General features: G+C 53.0%; 2 protein-coding genes across 5 annotated transcripts in view; one reads left to right on the forward strand and one right to left on the reverse strand.

Annotated features, from left to right (window-relative positions):
• The window catches only part of LOC129013882 (A disintegrin and metalloproteinase with thrombospondin motifs 7-like), a 47,805-nt gene extending 43,727 nt beyond the window's left edge, over positions 1–4,078 (forward strand). Inside the window, 4 exon segments of the mRNA XM_063652351.1 lie at positions 660–689; positions 691–774; positions 776–827; positions 3,737–4,078. Of these exon segments, the coding sequence (XP_063508421.1) occupies positions 660–689; positions 691–774; positions 776–827; positions 3,737–3,894 (324 nt within the window). The 3' untranslated portion in view covers positions 3,895–4,078.
• A 4,686-nt stretch (positions 4,079–8,764) lies between these two features.
• LOC129014353 (golgin subfamily A member 6-like protein 9) lies at positions 8,765–18,791 on the reverse strand. 4 transcript variants are annotated; one of them, XM_054451679.2, is made up of 8 exons: positions 18,540–18,791; positions 16,759–16,878; positions 15,814–15,894; positions 15,068–15,152; positions 14,112–14,680; positions 13,783–13,843; positions 12,637–12,751; positions 8,765–12,427 (listed from the first exon to the last, which is right to left on the reverse strand). In XM_054451679.2, the coding sequence occupies exons 1-8, from the start codon at positions 18,621–18,623 to the stop codon at positions 12,346–12,348; spliced, it is 1,197 nt and encodes a 398-aa protein (XP_054307654.1). In that variant the 5' UTR covers positions 18,624–18,791; the 3' UTR covers positions 8,765–12,345. The 4 variants fall into 4 exon arrangements, with proteins under 4 accessions (XP_054307654.1, XP_063508896.1, XP_054307655.1 ...); XM_054451680.2 differs by having other exon boundaries at positions 12,286–12,546; XM_063652825.1 differs by lacking the exons at positions 8,765–12,427; positions 12,637–12,751 and having other exon boundaries at positions 13,379–13,843.
• Positions 18,792–18,837: the final 46 nt, after the last annotated feature.

Genomic DNA, 18,837 nt, shown 5'->3' on the forward strand with positions numbered 1-18,837 from the left:
CAACTGGCTGCTGAGTGACTGTGGCCAGGTTGCTTTGCTTTGCTGGGTCAGTTTTCTCATCTGTAAAATTGGGATGCTTTGGGAGAGGAGAGTCAGGAGGATTAAATGGAGGAATGCAACAAAGCACAGGGCCGGGCACAGCACGACACTGGCATAGACTCAGCTCATGTTTAGGGCTTTCAGACCCACACCTGATAACAACAAAGCCTGGCGGGCTGGGCCAGGGCTGTGAAACTGTCTCCACCGCTCCTGCCCATGGGTTGCGGCAGGTCCTCTGCCCTGTCCCTCGGGCACAGCTGTGTCTCGCCCACGTCTCTGCCCACTCCTGCATCAGGGCTCCATCCCGGGGCCCCTGCCCAGGCCTCTCAGGCATGTCCCGTGTGAGGGGCTCACTGCCCTGCAGCCCCAAGGGCTGTCCCACGGTTCTCATGCCCCTCCCCTCTGCAGGAGCCAATCCCACAAGTGAGAGTGGGGTTCCAGCACCAAGTGGGCTCTAGGAATGGGACCAGGTCCTCCAGGAGGCACTGTGAGGGGGTGGCTGGGAACAAGGGCAGGCCAGTCAGGCACAGGGCGCAGGGACGGCTTCCCAGAGGAGGTGTCCCTGCCCCCACTGATAGGGCTGGCCCTGGAGACACTCATTCCTCCCCTGCTCCCCGCAGTGCTCAGCCCCCTGTGGCGGTGGTGTCCAGTGGTCACACACTGGTCAAGTGTGTCAGCACCCAGACGGGGCTGCCCAAGGAAGACAGCTACCAGTGTGGCCACAGGGCCTGGCCTTGTGAGTTCCCGGCCGTGTGGTACCAAGGATTGTGAGCCCATCAAGCCTCCCTGTGAGTCCCCTGACCCCAAGCTCTCTGCTGAAGTGAGGTGGGGCGGGGAGGGTGATGGGGAAATTGGGTCGACAAACCATTGCGCCCACGGCACTGGCTGGCTCCATCTGCAGTCTGGGCTCAGGAGCCACTGAAAATCCTGATGCTACAGGATGCCATGCTGGAGGCTGGGCCGTGCTGGGAGTCAGTCAAGGGGAGTCCCAACTACACAACATCCCACAGGCAGCTTTCTGACCTCCAGTGAGTAGAGGGAGTGGCCTTGGCCCCTGATTTGCTGTGTGAATCTGGGTAAGCTCTTTCCCCTCTGGGTCTCAGTCTTCCCACAGTGAGACCAGGGATGTCCCTGAACCTGTGTGAAAACTGGGCCTGGGTGAGTCCCTGTCCCCTCCCCAGCTCTGGCCTGTCCATTCCCTGGCCAGAGGACTGCCTAGAGTGAGCAATGGAACCGCAGGAAGGGCCTCCCTTCCGGGGTCCTGCTAATGAGGTAATGGGGTTTGAGGCAGGAAGGGCCTCCCTTCCAGGGTCCTGCTAATGAGGTAATGGGGTTTGAGGCAGGAAGGGCCCCCCCTTCCAGGGTCCTGCTAATGAGGTAATGGGGTTTGAGGCAGGAAGGGCCCCCCTTCCAGGGTCCTGCTAATCCCAGTGGTGGAGAGTTTCCTGGCCAGCTGGGTCCTGGTGGAAGGGCCTGAACTAGAGGTGGTTCTGGATATCCCACACCCCCGCCTCCAACACACACTCACACACACACACACACTTCCTGCAGCCCCAGCTGCTTTCAGCAATGCTGAGGGCAAGAAACGGGGTGGCCCTGGAGTGCCACCTGGGCTCCCCTCACCAGCTGTGTGGCCTTGGGCTCCATTTCCCTCTCAGGGCCTTCAGGTACTGGATAAAAGGGCTGCCAAGCCCCATCCTTGCATAAATGAGGTCTGGGCATGAAGGGCCCAGCACTGCGTAGGGATCCAGGTGGTGCTCAGGGAAGGCGGCTTTTTCCCCTCCCTGAAAGCCACTGTCATCCCCTCCCCGAAAGCCACTGTCATCCCTAATTGCAAGGTCAGGGAGAGGGCCTCAGGCAGCCCCTGCTAGTCTAAGGAATCCAGAAGTGGTGGCGTGAAGAGCTGCGTCCCCTGTGCTATTGGCTGTCTGCTCCCTGACCCTAGGACAGAGTCCTCAGCCAGGGACCTCAAGCTGACATTCGGGGCCCCCTGCAATCTCCCCAGTCTGCCTTCTCCCCTTGTCCAACGCAGCCTTCTCTACCTGCGCTGGCTCCTGGGAAGCCCTCATTCGGGCTCAGAGTGGCCCCTGCCATGCCTCGCTGCCCTGCCTCTGGCATGGGTGGCCTTCCTGCCTCAAACCCCATTACCTCAAGGCCCAGTGGCAGTGCCCCCACCCTGTCCTGCCTGTCCTTAGCATGCACCCAGCCAGCATCTCAGAGCACTCCTGTGTGCTGGCACCACGTTTCTCGCCTTCATGGCTAGGGCTGGCCACTGCTAGAGCAGGGTGGTTATGATCCCAGGGGGTGAGGACCAGATGGGGCAGAGAACAGGTCCTGAGGCCCCTGGGGGCCTAGAACCAAGGACTGATGGCCCAGGAGGCTCTGGGCTTGCAAGGTCTCCCAGGGGCGGGTGTGAGTGGGCTGCAGGGAGTGGGCTATGGGGGCTGGTTAGGTGGCTGAACTAGAAGCTATCCTAAGTGAGGAGTTTTCTGCCACCAGTGAACAGTGGAGGGGGGCTGGGAAGGTGTCTTGGACTTGGAGACCTGGAATTCCCAGGATGTTTTGCTGGTCTGTGGGACAGTTGGCGGGACAGGTGGAAAGCCGGGAAACTCCAGAGTGTGCGGTCGCTGCAGTGACACAGCATGGCCACACCCATTTGCTGTGGAGGTGGGGTTGACAGAGGAGGGAACCGAGGCCCAAGGGGTGAAACAGCTTGTCTGAGGTCACCCCAGGCGACCAGGATGCAGGCCTGCAGATGTGCACTTTGGAGCTCTGCCTGGAGCTGGGGTGGAAGAGCCTGCCTGCTGCCTCGTGCCCTCTGCCGGGCCTGGGGGATGTCCCTGGCCCAGGGCTGGCTGCTGTCCTCCTGCTCTTCCTCCCCAGGGAGGTCTGCTGGAGTAAGCAGGGCCCGGGCGGCAGCTGGGGGCTGTCAGCAGTGGCAGTGGCATCAGGAGCAAGGCCAGGAGGCTGGAAACAAGCCACTTCCCAAAATAGCTCTGATAACCATGGGGCAGGAGGGCCCAGCCAAGCCTCAGCCCTGACAAGCACAGCCTGCAGCCAGCCTCCCTCCCCATTGGGCCTGGGCTCAGTCCCTGGTTTCCACTGATGGCCTGTAGGGCCCACTCACTCTAGGCTTCGTGGCCCACCTGAGAAGTGGGAGGCTGGCCTGGGAGATGGGACCTGTGACTCAGAACCCGAGGCTGTGTACAGCCCCTGTGGCTGGAGGTGGTCACGGAGGTCTGGCAGGACAGATGCACTGGGGCAGGGGGCGGTGGCGGGAGTCGGGGGCAGAGGCCGCTGCAGGCTGGCAGGAGGCCCCTGGGACCACAGTTCTGTGCCAGGATCTGTCGGGGAACACCAGGGGTGAGCAAGGATGGAGATGGGGTGGCAGGGCGTCGCCCTGGGCAGGCTCTTTAACAGGCATGTGAGGGGGTCAAGGTGGGGTCTCAGGACCTTTCCTCCAGAAACCTCAGCCCAGCAGCGCCCGTTCTCGAGTCCTGGAGTCGGCCATGAGTAGGTGGGACAGAGACACCAACAGTTGGAGACCTGCAACTCCGGTTTGGGAGCCGCTCCAAAAACCGGGGCTCTCTGCTTGGTGGGGAGCTGCTGGAGCCTCCTTAAGGTGGTTGGGGTGGGGAGCCAGGTTCTGGGTACCCCAAACCACTGGTTCCGATGCTCCTCTGCCCCCCAACTCCAGGCTGTGAGCGGGACCGCCTGTCCTTCGGGTTCTGCGAGATGCTGCGCCTACTGGACGGCTGCCAGCTGCCCACCGTCCGCACCCAGTGCTGCCGCTCGTGCTCTCCGCCCAGCCACGGCGCCCCCTCCCAAGGCCATCAGCGGGTCACCCGCCGCTGATGGTGCCAGTATGCACAGACCTACCGACAGACCTCAGTGCCCACCACGGGCTGTGGCGGAGCTCCCGCCCCCTGCGCGCTAATGGTGCTAACCCCCTCTCACTACCCAGCGGCAGGCTGGGGAGCTCCTCCCCCTCGAAAAAGGTATTTTTTTATTCTAACGGTTTGTGTAACATTTATTATGATTTTACATAAACGAGCATCTACCATTCTAAAGCACAGCGTGACTTCATCTTGGATTTGGGGAATCTTAAAAGTGAGAAACTCTTCCCCCGATTCCTCTGCCCAAAACTCCACCGCCGCAGCACCTCGGCAGGCGCGGCTTTTCACCTGCTCCTCTGGGGCAGATCCGCAGGGGGCAGCGTAGAAAACGAGTCCCTGAGAGCATGGCGTCTGGTGAGGCATGGAAGGCCTCAGAAGCCGGGGGGGCTGCTGCCCAGGGAGGCCTGTCTGCGGAGGGTGGGGTTCTGGGGGCAGGAAGGTCTTCTGGGCAGGGGCACAGCTTGGCCCTTACTTGCTGCCTGCCTTCAGCTCAGGCTCCCAGCCTCCCCTGGGGCCCCACTCTGTGGTCCTCAGAGACCTGTTCCACAGGGATTGAGCCCACCTTGCCACTTTCAGGGACTGCCCCCTGGAGTGGTGGGGGCTGGGGCCCCCGTGGGCACCTCCCTGGCTCTGTCTGTTCTATCTGTTGACTCTTCTGCAAAAAGCGGGCAGAGAGGGGAAGAGCAGGCTGGCCAACTGTGCCCTACTGTGTCCCCGCGTGTCCCTTCATCTCTGTGCCCAGAGATAGGGCTGGGCTAATAGTCACTGCCTTGGGGTGGCCCCTTTCCCACCACCAGCCCCAGCTACAGGTTCCTACCACGCTGATCTATGGTCCAGCACCTGGCACCTGCCTACCCACAGCCCCTTCCCCTCCCATAAAATCTAGTCCCATGGAGCCAGACAGTGGTGCCCACAGCAGGGAACAGATGGGCATGAAGGTGCTTTGAAGAGGGTCCTGGCCTGGCCAGGGGTGGGAGGCTGGGGAAGGGGCAGACACTGTCCTCCCAGGCCCAGGCCCAGCCCTGGATCCGACCCTGCCCTCTGGCTGTGAGCCTTAGACTCAGCCGTTGACAATTTACCCCTCAGCCCTCCCCCTGGAAAGTGTTATGCCCCTTCTCCAGGTGGGGGACACTAAGTTTCAGAGAGGCCACCCTGCAGCCTACAGGGGTCACCTCTCACATTCTACTCTCCAAGGTGTGACATCCCTGGACGAAAGGCAAGTGTAGCCCTGGAGCCTGCATGTGGCAGCCGCAGCCACTCAGGGCTGGGTGCATGCTGGGGATGGAGGGGACACCACTGAAAATCACTCCTGGCTGGGCGCGGTGGCTCACACCTGTAATCCCAGCACTTTGGGAGGCTGAGGCGGGTGGATCACCTGAGGTCAGGAGTTTGAAACCGGCCTGGCCAATGTGGCGAAACCCCATCTCTACTAAAAATACAAAAATTAGCCAGGTGCAGTGGTCGGCACCTGTAATCCCAGCTACTTGGGAGACTGAGGAAGAAGAATCGCTTGAACCTGGGAGGCGGAGGTTGCAGTGAACTGAGATTGCGCCTTTGCACTCCAGCCTAGGCGACAGAGGGAGACTGCATCTTAAAAAAAAAAAGAAAAAAAAAAAGAAAAGAAATTACTTCCTAGGGACTGAGACCAAGAAAGAGTATCAGAGGCTGAACCCCTTGGTGATGAGGGTCTGTCCCAGGACTTGGAAGGGAGGGAGGGGAGCATGGCCAGGGGGGCTGCCTGCAGGTGCCTGTCCTGCTGCTCCTCATCTCAACATGCTCACCTCATTTCACACCAACATGCCCCATTCTCAGAGGAGGAGCCCAAGGCTCTGAGAGGAAGTAACTGGCCCAAGGGCACATGCCCTGGTGACACAGGCCCGTCCTAGGTGCCAACTGCCCACCTCCAAGTTCCAGGCCACCCTGAGCAGGTGAAAGAGGGAGAGGGCCCCAAGCAGGCCCCAGCTATGGCTTTGCACAGAGAAGGCAGCCTGCCAGAGTTCACGCAGGAAAGCAAGTTGCTGGGAAAGCTAGCATGAGTCCCAGCCCCGCTGTGCTGACCGAGGGTGGAGGAGCGTCAGGCGTGCTTCCTGTCTGTCTGCAGCAGCCCAGCTGGCCCAACGAGACCCTGGGGACCCACACTCTGAGTCATGGCTTCCCAGGCTTTAGTCAGAACTGCCCCTGGTGGCAGTCCCTTCCAAGGGGTAGGGAGCAGGGCCTGTTGACTTGCTCCTGACCCACACACTGAGCCAGTCCCTAGGAACATCATCCTGGGCATGCCGTACCTGTCATGCAGTCTGAGTCATGCTGCCAGGGCAGGGTATCCAACTCCCAGCCTGGGAGTGCTGAGAGCCAAATCCACTGCAAAGCAGGGGTGATAGTCAGGGTCCCACCTCATCTATCTGTCGGCAATCCAGTGGTATCTAGGTGAGAGTCCCATACACACGGTCATCCCACAACACACTCCACACTCCACAGGCCAGGCAGGGACACACAGCCCCCTTCCCTCCCTCCCAGGTACCACCATAGCGGCTAGTGTGTGACCAAAGGCAGGGTCCCTAGCCCCCACTGAAGCACTATTGCCGGCCAGCGGGCTAATGCACCTTGGCCTGTTGCTCCTAGGGGTCGCCTGTGCTATTCAGCCAAGGGAACCACAGTGCAGTGCTTGCTGGTCCAGCTGAGCTCCTCCTAGCGAGCCCACCTGCCTCTCCTGCCATGGACTCTCCCTCTTCTGCTTTTCCCAGCAGGAAGGGCCCAGCCTCACCTGTGCAACCTGCAGCCCCACCCCCGCCAACCAGTTGAGGCTCCCCTCTTAAGACTTAGAAGTCTATGGCCAGTGGCATCCAGCTACCTGCCCTCCCTGCCTTCCCCAGGGTCCCTTCAGAGGACCCTGGGATTTCTGACCGCCCAGAGGGGCCTCTGGCGCTCACTCCAGTCATCCATCCCTTATAGTTCCACCATTTTGGTTCAAGCAGTGTTCCCTATCAGGCCTGGTGGCTGTTGGGTGGGGCTCCCCAAGCAAGAGGTGGCCCTGTGCCGTGGGTTGGAAGACAGGGTGACCAGAGAAGAGGGAAGCCCGAGGGGGCTGGCATTGGTCTGAACTGTGGGTGGATGGGTGGACTGCCTGGGTGCCATGAGAGAGGCCAGCGTGTGTGGGGTGGGGAGGGCCGCCGCAGCCCCCAGGCACTACCTATGAAGCTCCGGCTTCTCCCTCCATCTTCCTCCCCTTTCCCTTCCAGCCCCTCTTTTCCAGGAACCTGGCCATGCCCACACCTACGCCCTCGCCTCCCCGGCCCTCCCACAGCTGCTGCAGCGCACCCATCCTCTGCACTTGCCTCACCAGCTCTGGCTTTTCTCTAACCCGTTTTCTCTCTGCTTTCTCTCCAACTGCCAGCTGATCCGGTCAGGCAAGTCCATCCCGTCCTGAGAGCCCCAGGCCTCCCTTTGACCTCTAAACAGATCCCTCCTCTTCTCAGAGACCTCCCTTTCCAAGCCTGTCTGGGCGGGTGTCCTGTGAGTTGACAGTGGCTCCCCCAGCCCCAAAGCCAGCCCCCTTCATCTGTGACTTAGTCTGTTGTAGCGGTGAGCTGACACGTCCAGGTGTGACCATTGCTGAAAACTTGTGCCCGCTCTGTGGTATGCCCCTGCCCTGTTCTATAAATAGCTATAAATTCTCATATAAATACACATACACACACACACACACACACACAGACGTATATATATACATATATACACGTGGCCGACTGCCTCGCCTCTAGAACTGGGAATCAGTCCCCACGCTGTGCTTGTGGAGTCTTGTAGCCCAGCAAGAGGAAGCTGTCTCCAGACATCGCCCCTCCAAAGTGCACCACCTCCAGTGAGCTTCCATGACATGCGCGGCCTGTGGACAGCCAGCCCCCGCCATCCCTCCCGCCCTTCTGGCCAAGCATGGCAGTGCTGTGCAGGCAGCTGTGTGGCCTGACAGTCTCTACCAGTCCTGCTGTCCCTCGGCTGAGAAACCCATTTCTGGATGACAGAGAATGTGTCCTCTGCTGGCTGTGTTCTCTATGGAGCTCAGGGGAGGGAAAAGGCCAAGCCATTTTTAGGGTGCTGTTGGCAGTGGTGAAAAGGTCACACCCTTTTCAAGGGACTCTTTTCCTGGAAAGTCCCTGGAGCTTAGCTGGCTCATATCCTGTGAAGCCGGCTCTGGCCACTAGGGGACAGGGCCATGAACTCAGCCTGGAGGGAGCCTGCGGGGCAGCCGGCACTCTGGAGGGACAGACAGGCCACCCGGTGCAGACAGGAGAGGGAGGCAGGGGGACAGAACGGAAGACACCTGGGGTGGATGGAAGTCAGTGCCCTTGGGCGCTGGTATCTGTCTTCCCGGCCACCGCTAGATCAAGCTTCTCAACCTGTTGGCTGTCAGGGCCAGACTGTACTCTGTAGGTGCCATGACAGTCCCCATGAAATCCACCAGGTGTCACCAGGCAACATACAGGTAACAGGCCTGGAAGATCCCCCACAGCCCAGCTGGACATGCTGAGACACTCTGGGGCTCCTCGTTGAGTGGGAAAAACTGCAGGACCCAGTGAGGTAAACGGGAACATACCAGGCCGAGCAGTATGGCTAAATCCATTTATTCCAAAATCAAAAGAAAAAAAAAAACAAAAACAAAAAAACAAAACAAACAAAAAAAAGGGGTCCCATCATCAGGGAGCCATGACCCCATCCCCGCCTCCTTCCTCGCTCCTATGCTAGCAACGAATAAGTTTCCCAGCTGCAAATAATTATAAGAACCTCTTCCTCATATGCCAGCTGCAACCTACGCCAGATACGATACAGAACGTTACACAGATACAGTATGTACACGGGGGAAGGGGGGCCACCCCCAGCAGTCTGTGCCCTCGCCTGGTCTACAGTTAACTCCACTGTCCCGCCTCAGCTGCCTCTCTGAGTAAGAAGATGGGAGCCCCCCTGACGGAAAAGTTGCTTTGGTGAGAGTAAGGAGGCCGTCAGACCTCCTCCAAACAAACCAACTCCACCAACCTCTGGCTCTAAAATAACAAACATCATCATCCAGAAATGTAAGGACTCGGCCTTGCTCAAGGTGGTAGAGGGTCTGTTTGTCTCCCTCCATTAGACAGGGGTCTTGTCTTGCTACCCTAATGGTAAAGGGGTGACTGGGAAGGGGTTGTAGGGACATGGTGGGGGTGAAGAATCCAGACCCACTTCTCCAGGCTTATGCTGACAGGGGCCTGCTTTTATTTATTTTTATTTTTATCCCATGATTTTTTTTAAATCCCGTAACTTCTTTTTCAGAACTTTTTTAAAAAACTTTTCATAAAACTTTTTCTTTTTACTTTTTTTCCACAATTTTTTTCCCACAACTTTTCCACAGTATTTTTTATCCTGTAACTTTTTCATCCCACAACTTTTTTAAATTCCTGTAACTATTTTAGTTTGTGTTCTTTTAATAAACACACTTACATAGTTACAATTTTGTAAGAATAAAAACCGATTATCTCATGCCAAGCATGCCCAGCATTTGCACAGTCTCAATACCTTTAATACTATAGTTTTCAAGACACACAAAATTTTTAGGCAAAACAGCACCTTGAAACAATTTAATAAGGTATTACATTACAGTAGCATCACAGCAGCAGTCAATAATGCCACTTTAGACAAAAATCAGTATTTCCATTATGCATTCTGTGTATAAGAATTCACAAATCGGTAAAAGTCATTCTAGGAAAACTTGGCAAATACAGCTTTGGACTGGAATTGGCATTTCTTTGTCTACTTTTCCTTCCCCTAGATTCTTTGTTTTAAACTACAGTATTTGTAATTTAAAATGTTTTAAATTATTTTAAGACATTAATATAGCAGTTACATTTTTGAATAGTTATTTGAAAGTGACTGTAAGATAAAGTTTTAGAGAATCTATTATGGATAGGGTTGATTTACATTTTCACATTTTCTAAAAATCAGCTTTGGTTTTAGAACTGATTGTTTTTCATTTTGGGAAAACCTATCAGGTTTAATCAATTACTTTAAAAATAATTATCACATATTGCAGTCTTTAAATAGGTATTTTGATTCTTTACTTCCTACAGAAATTCAAATTTATTCAGTTGAAGTCACATTTTAAAATTCTATGTTTCTGCTGAACTCTAACCTTCTAATGTTGCCTTCTAAGCAAATTGAAAGCTGCCTTATACGGAATGAGGAAGAGAACTAATACTTGGCTGAATGAGGTACTGCAAAAGAATGCATGCACTTTGAAGAAAGACTTAAGTTATTGTCATAGGATTTCCATTCTTTTTAGCTTTTTCTTAAACATATGACAAAATACCTACACAAAGAGTGGTATTTGAGTTAATATAGTACATTTATTTTTCAGACTTACATTCAGCTTAAATATGCCAGTATGTGATTTAATCCATAGGTGCCTGATGAACACATTATTGTCAGATTGGTTACAGATGCTAAATGCTATGTGAAGGTCATTCCTAGTCATTTATATGTGTCAGGGTAAAAGTGAAGTGATTTGAACTATAAAAATACCTTTGAAATAATTTATCAATGTATTAGATAAACTCAGTTTCAGAATGATAAAGAAAAACTGTTAGACCAAATAATGTGGCTAATTAACAGTGGTACGATTTCTAGCCTGAGGGCTTAAAATGGACTTAACTGTCTTTAAACTGAGCTCAAAGAATTCAAAAGTGGCAAGTTCAGAAAACACAAGAACAGGACCTTTAGTCCATTTTAAGCCATAAATATTACACAAAGTATGCTTCTAACTGAAACTGAGAGGTATTAAAACATATTTCACTCTTCGGAAAGAACTTTGTGAGGAAATATAACTCTGTGATTGTATAGACACTTTCCTCATGACACATTCACAAACAGTAGATTGCGCTGCAGTTTGTAAACATTTTAAGTTGAATAAACTTCTCCTTGATTTTCAAATGTAGTATAACACTGTCTACTAAAACTCCTTTTTGTTTCAACTAAGTACTCTCACATATATTAGTTTATAATAATGTTTGTTATTATTTTTAAAGTCTTTTCCATTCAAAGAAAAGAAGTAAATTCCTATGTCAGATGCTTGAAGACTAGGTATTAGCCAGAGAGGTCTAGATGGTAAAATCCATCTTCTAGCCTCAAATAAGCTCCATGAACATAGAGGAATGCCAGGTGTGACACAGCTTTCCTTCACTCGAATTCATTCTTGACTAGAGCCTGTATATGCCTGTTCGAGGGACATTTAAACTCTTAAAGGATTTCTTCTGATCTTTACTAAATACATTAAGAAGAATGCCAACCAGTGCCCTTTTGTGTGCTGGGACCTGTTGTCATGTGATTAAAACAGGGAACATGAACTCTGACTTTAAAACGTATTGTAGATATAAATGCTCTCAGCAAGAAGAGGTTTCCCACATCCACAGTCATGATGGGAGCCTTTCATCCCTCAGAAATAATCCCTTTTTTGGTCATCAAAGAAGAGTACAACTGCCACAGCTCATGAGGCAATATCTTCATGAGCCCAGAGCACATACAAATCCTAAGGGAACTACCATAGTACAGTGCTCATTCTTGGCACTGGAACAAATGAAACATATTCTATCCTGCACACAACTGCCAGAGCAGGCCACTTTCCTCTTCTGGGGGATTTAAAAAGCTCCCCAAAATGTTATTACTCCCATCCCCAATACACAGAAAAAGGGAGAAAGGCTGTTTCCAGTGCTCCGCCTTTAAGCAACTGTAAATGTCAGTACTCACAGTGGCATATTACAAAGTAATAGACTGCGCACTTGAGGGCACACCACATATTGAGCTAATGAAGAGCTCACTGTGATTAGGATTCGATCAAACATAACAGCAGAACATAAGTAAATTTTATCTCAATTCCGTAATGAATATACATGCTGCACTAACATTAAAAAAGCATGGCAGCCTATCCCAAACCAGCAAGAACAGTTGTGTGCATATAGTGGGTCTTTGTGTCTTTGAACTCCCATACATAAGGGCAAACTCGATATGCATGCTAACGTCCTATAATTATCAAATTAAAAAAATGCTAAAGGATGCCAGAGTGAACATGAGGCAAAGACCCACTCTCCTTTAACTTTTTACAAATAAATTTAAACTATGAATTAGAAACACAAATAAATTTAAACTATAAATTAGAAACACAAACTATAAATTAGAAACACAAATAAATGTAAACTATAAATTAGAAACACAAATAAATTCAAACTATAAATTAGAAACACAAATAAACATAAGTGGCTCTAACATTCAAATGAAGTAAACGAATTGTGTGGGAGATTAACCCCTTAACTTTTTTTTTTTTTTTTAATTTCTTGACCAGCTCTTAGATGATGGTGATGTTTATCTCCCTGTTCTCGGCAGCCCGAAAAGAATGTCATGCAGCCTCTCCTGCTCCTCGTGCCGCCTCTCCTGTACCAACAGCTTCTCCACCCAAGCCTGGGTGCTCCTGGGGAGTCCTGCGTTAGAGGAAGCAGCTGCTGGATCTGCTGCGCAGTGGGGTTGTCATGGGGAGAACCCTCCCTGTCCTCTCCTGGTGCAGCCTCCACGCTATCAGTGAGGCTCACCTCACAAAGATCTTCAGAGAGAGGGAGGGGGGTGGGAATCTGAGCACAGTGTGAGCCTCCCCTGCTCCTGCCTGCCCACCCCGGCTGAGGGCTCTACTCACCACCCTGCTTGTCCGCACACCCAAGCTCCTGTGGGATTAGGGCTCTTAGAGCGGTACACAGGTACTGGTCTGGCTGCTGCTGCAGACTCGGAGCCTCTTGGCTCTTCAGCTCCACCTGCCGGAAGACCCTGGGCATGAGGGCATGTGGTGGCTGGCTTCCAGATTCCCCACCCATTAATAGGGTAGCGAGGGCACTGTGGGGCTCTGTGGCCTGCCCAGGCCCCTGGACCCTTGCTCTAGGCCTAAGAGACTCTGCCTCCCTTACCTAGAAGCCCATGCCTCCTTCCCCAGCCTCAAATCTCATGTCCTTTTTCCCAGCATTTAAACCGTAGGCCACAGACTGGTGGAAAAGCAGGGGGAGCCAACCACCAACTGCTAAGTGTGCTACATGCCTAATGTTTCCACGTATTATCTCATTTAATCCTCAGCACCTCTGCAAGGAAGAGGCTAACTTCCTTTTGAAGTTAAAGAAACAGAGACTTAGAGATGCAAAGTAGTTGAATTATGACCAGTGGAACCGAGGCCGGAATCCAGTTTCAATCTAAGGAGTCTTTTTTGTTTTTCTGTTTTGTTTTGTTTTGAGACAGTGTCACTCTGTCCCAGGCTGGAGTGCAGTGGTGCAATCTCAGCCCACTGCAACCTTCACCTCCCGGGCTCAAGTGATTCTCGTGTCTCAGCCTCCTGAGTAGCTGGGACTACAGGCATGCACCACCAGACCCGGCTTATTTTATTTTTTTTTTTTAGTAGAGATGAGGTTTTGCCATGTTGGCCACACTGGTCTCAAACTCCTGACCTCAAGTGATTCTCCTGCTTCAGCCTCCCAAAGTGCTGGGATTACAGGCGTGAGCCACCACACCCGACACAAGGAGCCTGTTATATCACTGTCTCTTCCTCTGTGATTGGGGGGCTCCATGCCTCTAGCTGGGATGATGATGTCCAGACCTGGGAGGAGCCCAGGGCTACCCACCTCTAAAAGTCAGAGGGCAGGAAGCAAGAAACAGTCATGGGACTGCCCTGGAGGGTGCTGTGGTCATCTGCCCCCAGGCTGCAGCTGCCTCTGGCCTGGCACCTCCCCTCCCCAGAGGCTGGTGCCTGCCTCCCAGATCTTCTTGGATGGGTCGGAGGTTACCGTCTCTTTCAGCTCACCCGGCTTCTTCAGCTCCTTTACTTGCTGCTCTAACTGCAGTGTGCTCTTGTTCTCGTTGTTCTGGACAGAGAGAAGTAATCAGTGGCCACCCACTAAAACTGGAGACCCCAGAACTTGGTGTCTGCCTCCCATGGAACTGGGAAGGGTGGAGGCAGGTTAGAAAAATCATCCCCTCTCTCCCACAGCCATCAGAGCGGGGCTCTGGCTCACAGGTGCCTTTAGAAGTACCATTTCATGTGAAGGCTACAATGCCCCATTTTACAGGTGGGGAAACAAAAGGCCTTGAGGGCTAGGGAAGAGGGCAGCCTCCCCAGGTGGGGCAACGCACCAGCTCCTCAAAGCCACTGCATGGCTCGGCCTGCTGCTCGTAGAGGGCTTCCCATCCCAGCTCCAGCATCCTCTCCAGCTCCCGCAGCCTCTCCAGCTCCCGCAGAGTCTCCTGCTGCCACAGCCTCTCATCCTGCTCCCGAAGCCTCTCCTGTTCCAGCAGCTCCTCCACCTCATCCAGCAGCCTCTCCCTCTCCAGTAGCCTCTCCTGCTCCTCCTGCCGTCTCTCCTGTTCTAACAGCTTCTCCACCTCTTCCAGTAGCCTCTCCTGCCCTGGCAGCTTCTCCTGTTCACACAGCCTCTCCTCCTGTTCACGAAGCCTCTCCTCCTGTTCACGTAGCCTCTTCTCCTGTTCACGTAGCCTCTTCTCCTGTTCACGTAGCCTCTTCTCGTGTTCACGTAGCCTCTCCTCCTGTCTCCTGTTCAGGAGACTCAACATCTGATTGTTTTCCACCTCGGCCTGCAGCTGTTTTACCACACTCTCCAGCTCCTTCCTTAGGTGGTTGGTCTCATCTTGTAGCTGCTCCACCTCAGAGGGCCCTGCTGGGGGCTCTGGGGCCAGAGGTTCAGCTGAGAAAGGAAGCAGACAATAAGGGCCTCTGGATTCTAAAAAAAAAAAAAAAAAAAAAATCCTCCCTTTGCTGCACAGCTCCTCCTCTCAGGCTTCCCTAACTTGGCCTCATTGCTAATGATTCCTCACACCCAGATGGTAGCCAATCTTCCAAGTCACTTTCAGATAGAGAGCACTGTGGGTGGCTGACAATGGGCACTCCTCCCTCTTTACTGATGGGGACACTGAGGCTCATGGAGATGACAAGACTTGCCGTCTCCTGGCACACACCTCTTTCCCTCTGCCTCAAAGCCCTTCCATCCACCCACCTCCCTGGGACATTCTAAGTCACCCCCACAGCTCTCTGATGCCAGTCCTGCTCCCAGGTCATGCCAGCCCCATCTTACCCATCTGGTTTTTGAGTTTGAACGAGCTCCTCCCAAGCTTCTGTACCCGATGTATCTCATGCTTCTCCTCCTTCAATGTGTGAGCCTGCCCAAAGCACAGTGGGGAAAGGGCCCTGGAGAGAGGGGCTGGTGAACCTCTAGAGACAGAGTTTGAGAAAGTCCCACCCCCCTTCTGCCAGCTTGTGATTTAGAAATGTGCATTCATTCAACAAACATTTACTGAGCATGTACAGGCCAGGTAGAGTTCTTCATAGCAGAGATATAAGACAGCAAAGGACAGACAGGAGCCCTTGGCCCTGAGGTTTCCATTCTAGGGGCCTTTAAATCTCAGACTGTCAGAGCTAGACCTTTGATACTCTCTACCTCCTCCAGAAACATGAGCCTAAGGAGGAGAGATGGCTTGTCCAGACTCAAAAAAGCAAATTAGGGACTGAGGCAGGGCAGAAATATGGGCCCCTGACAACCAGTCAGGCTACTGCTTCCCTGAGAGGTGACAACCCCAGGGCATGTGTGGCAAGGACTAGAGCAGGGGTGTCTGGAGAAGAGAGAGTCAGGAAAGAGGGCAGTGCAGAAGAGCCATGCTGCATGTTCTGTGCTCTGGGGTCCCTCCAGGTGAGACCTGGGTGCCCCAGCTCCCCATTCGCCCTTGGCATCGGGGGCCCCTAGCCCCTTTTTTCAGGGCCCCAAGGGGAAACTGGAGTCCAGGATTGACAGGCTGGAATCAGGGGACCCCACTGGACTCTTACCAGTGAATTGATGTTTTGACTGAGTTGACTGATTATTGCGGAGCTTGAATCCAGGGCCACTGCTAGTTCTTGGTACTGGCTCTGAGGTGCATGCAGAAAGGAGGAGTTGGAGGAAGATTGTGGGGAGGGGTAGACAGAACAATCATTAGGGCTGGTGGGGGGGTGTGGGCTGTCTCAGCTGGCAGAGGGGCAACAAGCCCCTGCTGTGGGAGGAGGTTGGAGGGCTGGCCTGCAGGGTCACTGCACCTCAGCCCAGGGCCTCTTACCTCCAGATCCTTCAGGGTAGCAGATGATGCAGGGCCCTCCCCATAGATACCTGTTGCTCACTGCCAGAGATGAGAGTGCACATGGAGATGTTCTGTCCCCCCTCACTGTCTAAGCCCTCTGACTTCCTTTCTTCCCCATCAACTGGCAAAAGCTTCTTTTCTGCCTATCTTGGACCCTTTGTCCCATAACTCCTTTGTGCCAGCTTCTCTCATGGTTCTTATCTCACCACCATCCCACCTGGGGCCCTTTCAGTGACTCTAAAGGGACAGCCTGATGGCAAGTGGCTCTTCTCATTGGCCTGGGTTCCCCTTGAGACTGGGGATGAGGAAAATCAAACAGCAATGACCATTTCCTGGGTGTCCTGGGTGTTTGCAGCAGGCCATGTACTAAGGATTCACATAAAAGCAACAATAACAAATCTCATTTAAACTTCACAGATGGAAATCAAAAAATACCACCTCTATTATACAGATGTGAAAAGAGAGGCCCAAAGACCTCAAGCAACTTGCCCTAAATCATATTCTAATCAATCCCTAATTAATCCTTAGCAGACGGAGAGGCAGGATTCAAACCCAGAATTCTTAACCAGTACCCAACAGTCCATCCACAATCTTAACAATTACCCTCTACTGCCCCTAGAGTCCCCTGTCCCCAGGAGCCTGGGCCACCAAGACTCACATCCCCAGGTGAGTGGTAACCACCAGAAGTGGCTGTGTCAGGGCTACTGCCATTGATTTTCTTTCTCCTGTTAGCTCCTGCTGGAATGCCAGGGCTCTTCCTGTGCCAATATTCTTTTAACTGTGGGAAAGAAGAGCAGTAACACTCATGAGAACAATCAGCCCCTATCACCACATCCTCCTTTACAGTTTTGACAAAATACTCTTATATACCATCTGATTTAATGCCACCAACAACTGTACAAGGTGTTGTCACAATCATTTAGTGATTGAGAGGAGTTGATATCATGGATAGAAAAAAAAAGAAAGAACAAAAAAGGCAATATTGGAACTTAAACTCAGTCCTCTGACTCCAAGCTCTGGGGTTTTGCCATGAATCAGCAGCTGCCAGGGACCAGAACCAGGGGCAGAAGAAGAAAAGTAAACATTAAGCAGGCAGGAACTGTAGGCCGTGTGGTTTAGAGTCACACATCCTCACACGTCTGTTAGTGTGAAGAAGTGCACCAGTACCTCTCACACTTTCATATCAATGTATCCTCATGGCAGAAGGCAGCTTTTCTGTGAAATCTGAGAGTTTATTGGAAAGAGGACGACCCAAGCCTCATTTCAGAGAGAAGTCTGGTATACGCTTGGAAACCTATGTGTCTGTCATCTCTAAGTACATTAATGTTTTTTCTCAAGAGAATCAAGGGAAAATGATGCTTCAGAAAGATGTCCCACGTTTATCCTGTGGCACTCAAAGTACCCCAGGTTGAGATGACATGAGGAAGATTCAAGCTGTCAAGTTCAGTTTCCCAAGATCTATTCCACAGAAGATGAGCAAATCTCACTTCAGAGCCCACTGACTGAAGGGCAGTCTGGTCCCATAACCGTGGAGAACTCAGAAAATATGTTAAAGTCTCTCTGGAAAGTAGAAGCCTGGGAGAAAACCAAACCAAACCCATTCTCCCATTGCCACCCAGAGATACTGTCAACGTTTTGAGCTCACAGGGGAAGTGTAGGCTTTTCCCACTGTCAATTAGACATTGTTAAGGGAGTAAGGCAGCCTGAAACCTCTTGCTCCTAGGTCCCATAATCCCCACTCCCCTTCCAGCTGGAAATTTGTGCTGCAACCAGAGGGACCAGAAATGGGGTGAGAAAACTTAGGGGACTGGGTTGTAAGATCAAAGGCCGGTCTTGCAGCAGTAATGACAGTTCCTAGTGGGACTGTGACATCACTACATTCCACTCCTCCCTGGGGGGAGACCACATCAGCGCGATGTCCGAGTCACTGCTCCATGATGGGGGAGGGAAACACAGGGTTTTGATCCAGGTCCTCGGAGATGCCAGCCAAGAAGCCCAGGGAGGTTGAGCTTAGGGCAGCAGGAGGGGAGGGCAGAGTCTGCAGTAGGGAGCCCCAGGAGTCACCAGCCCAAAGTCACCCAGGGATGACTGGCGAGGGTGGGGCCTGGGGCTGGGGGACCCAGGTCCTGGGAGACACAAGCCCAAAGAGCCCAGGGAGGTTGGGCTTGGGGCGGCAGCAGGTGAGGGCTGAGTATGGAGCAGGGAGCCCCAGGAGTCACCCGCCCAAAGTCACCCTGGGGTGATTGGCAAGGGCAGGGACTGGGCTGCTTGCTGAAGGGGTGGGGCTGACTGACTAGACTTTGGTCGGGGGAGCCCAGAGGCGCTGGTGTTGGGGGCCCCAGTCTGGTATGCCTCAGGAGTGGTATGGACTCTGCCACCGGTCTTGTCATCGGAGGGGATCTGTGGCTGGGTTGGGGGCCATGACCTGGTGCGTTTTACCTTTTTCTTGGCTGCGGCCAATTTCCCCTGTTGTGTTTTTTCTGACATCGCGGGGTGGGGAGGGAGGCGGGGTTGGGGCCACATCAGCAAAATCCCAGTGAGCACTGCTGAATGCCTCCAGTCACCTACCAGGCAGCTGTGCGACTGAACCACAGGAGGCGTAACCAGGGCCCCACTAGAATGCAGAATAGGGGCGTGGCCTTAATGCTCCAAGCCCATTGGTCAGTGAGAAAGATGAAAGGGAAAGGAGGCCTGGCCAGGCAGCAGCATGTCCAAAGGGACCTGTGGTGTCATAAGG

This window comes from Pongo pygmaeus, chromosome 16 (assembly GCF_028885625.2).
Source record: "Pongo pygmaeus isolate AG05252 chromosome 16, NHGRI_mPonPyg2-v2.0_pri, whole genome shotgun sequence".
NCBI lineage: Eukaryota > Metazoa > Chordata > Mammalia > Primates > Hominidae > Pongo > Pongo pygmaeus.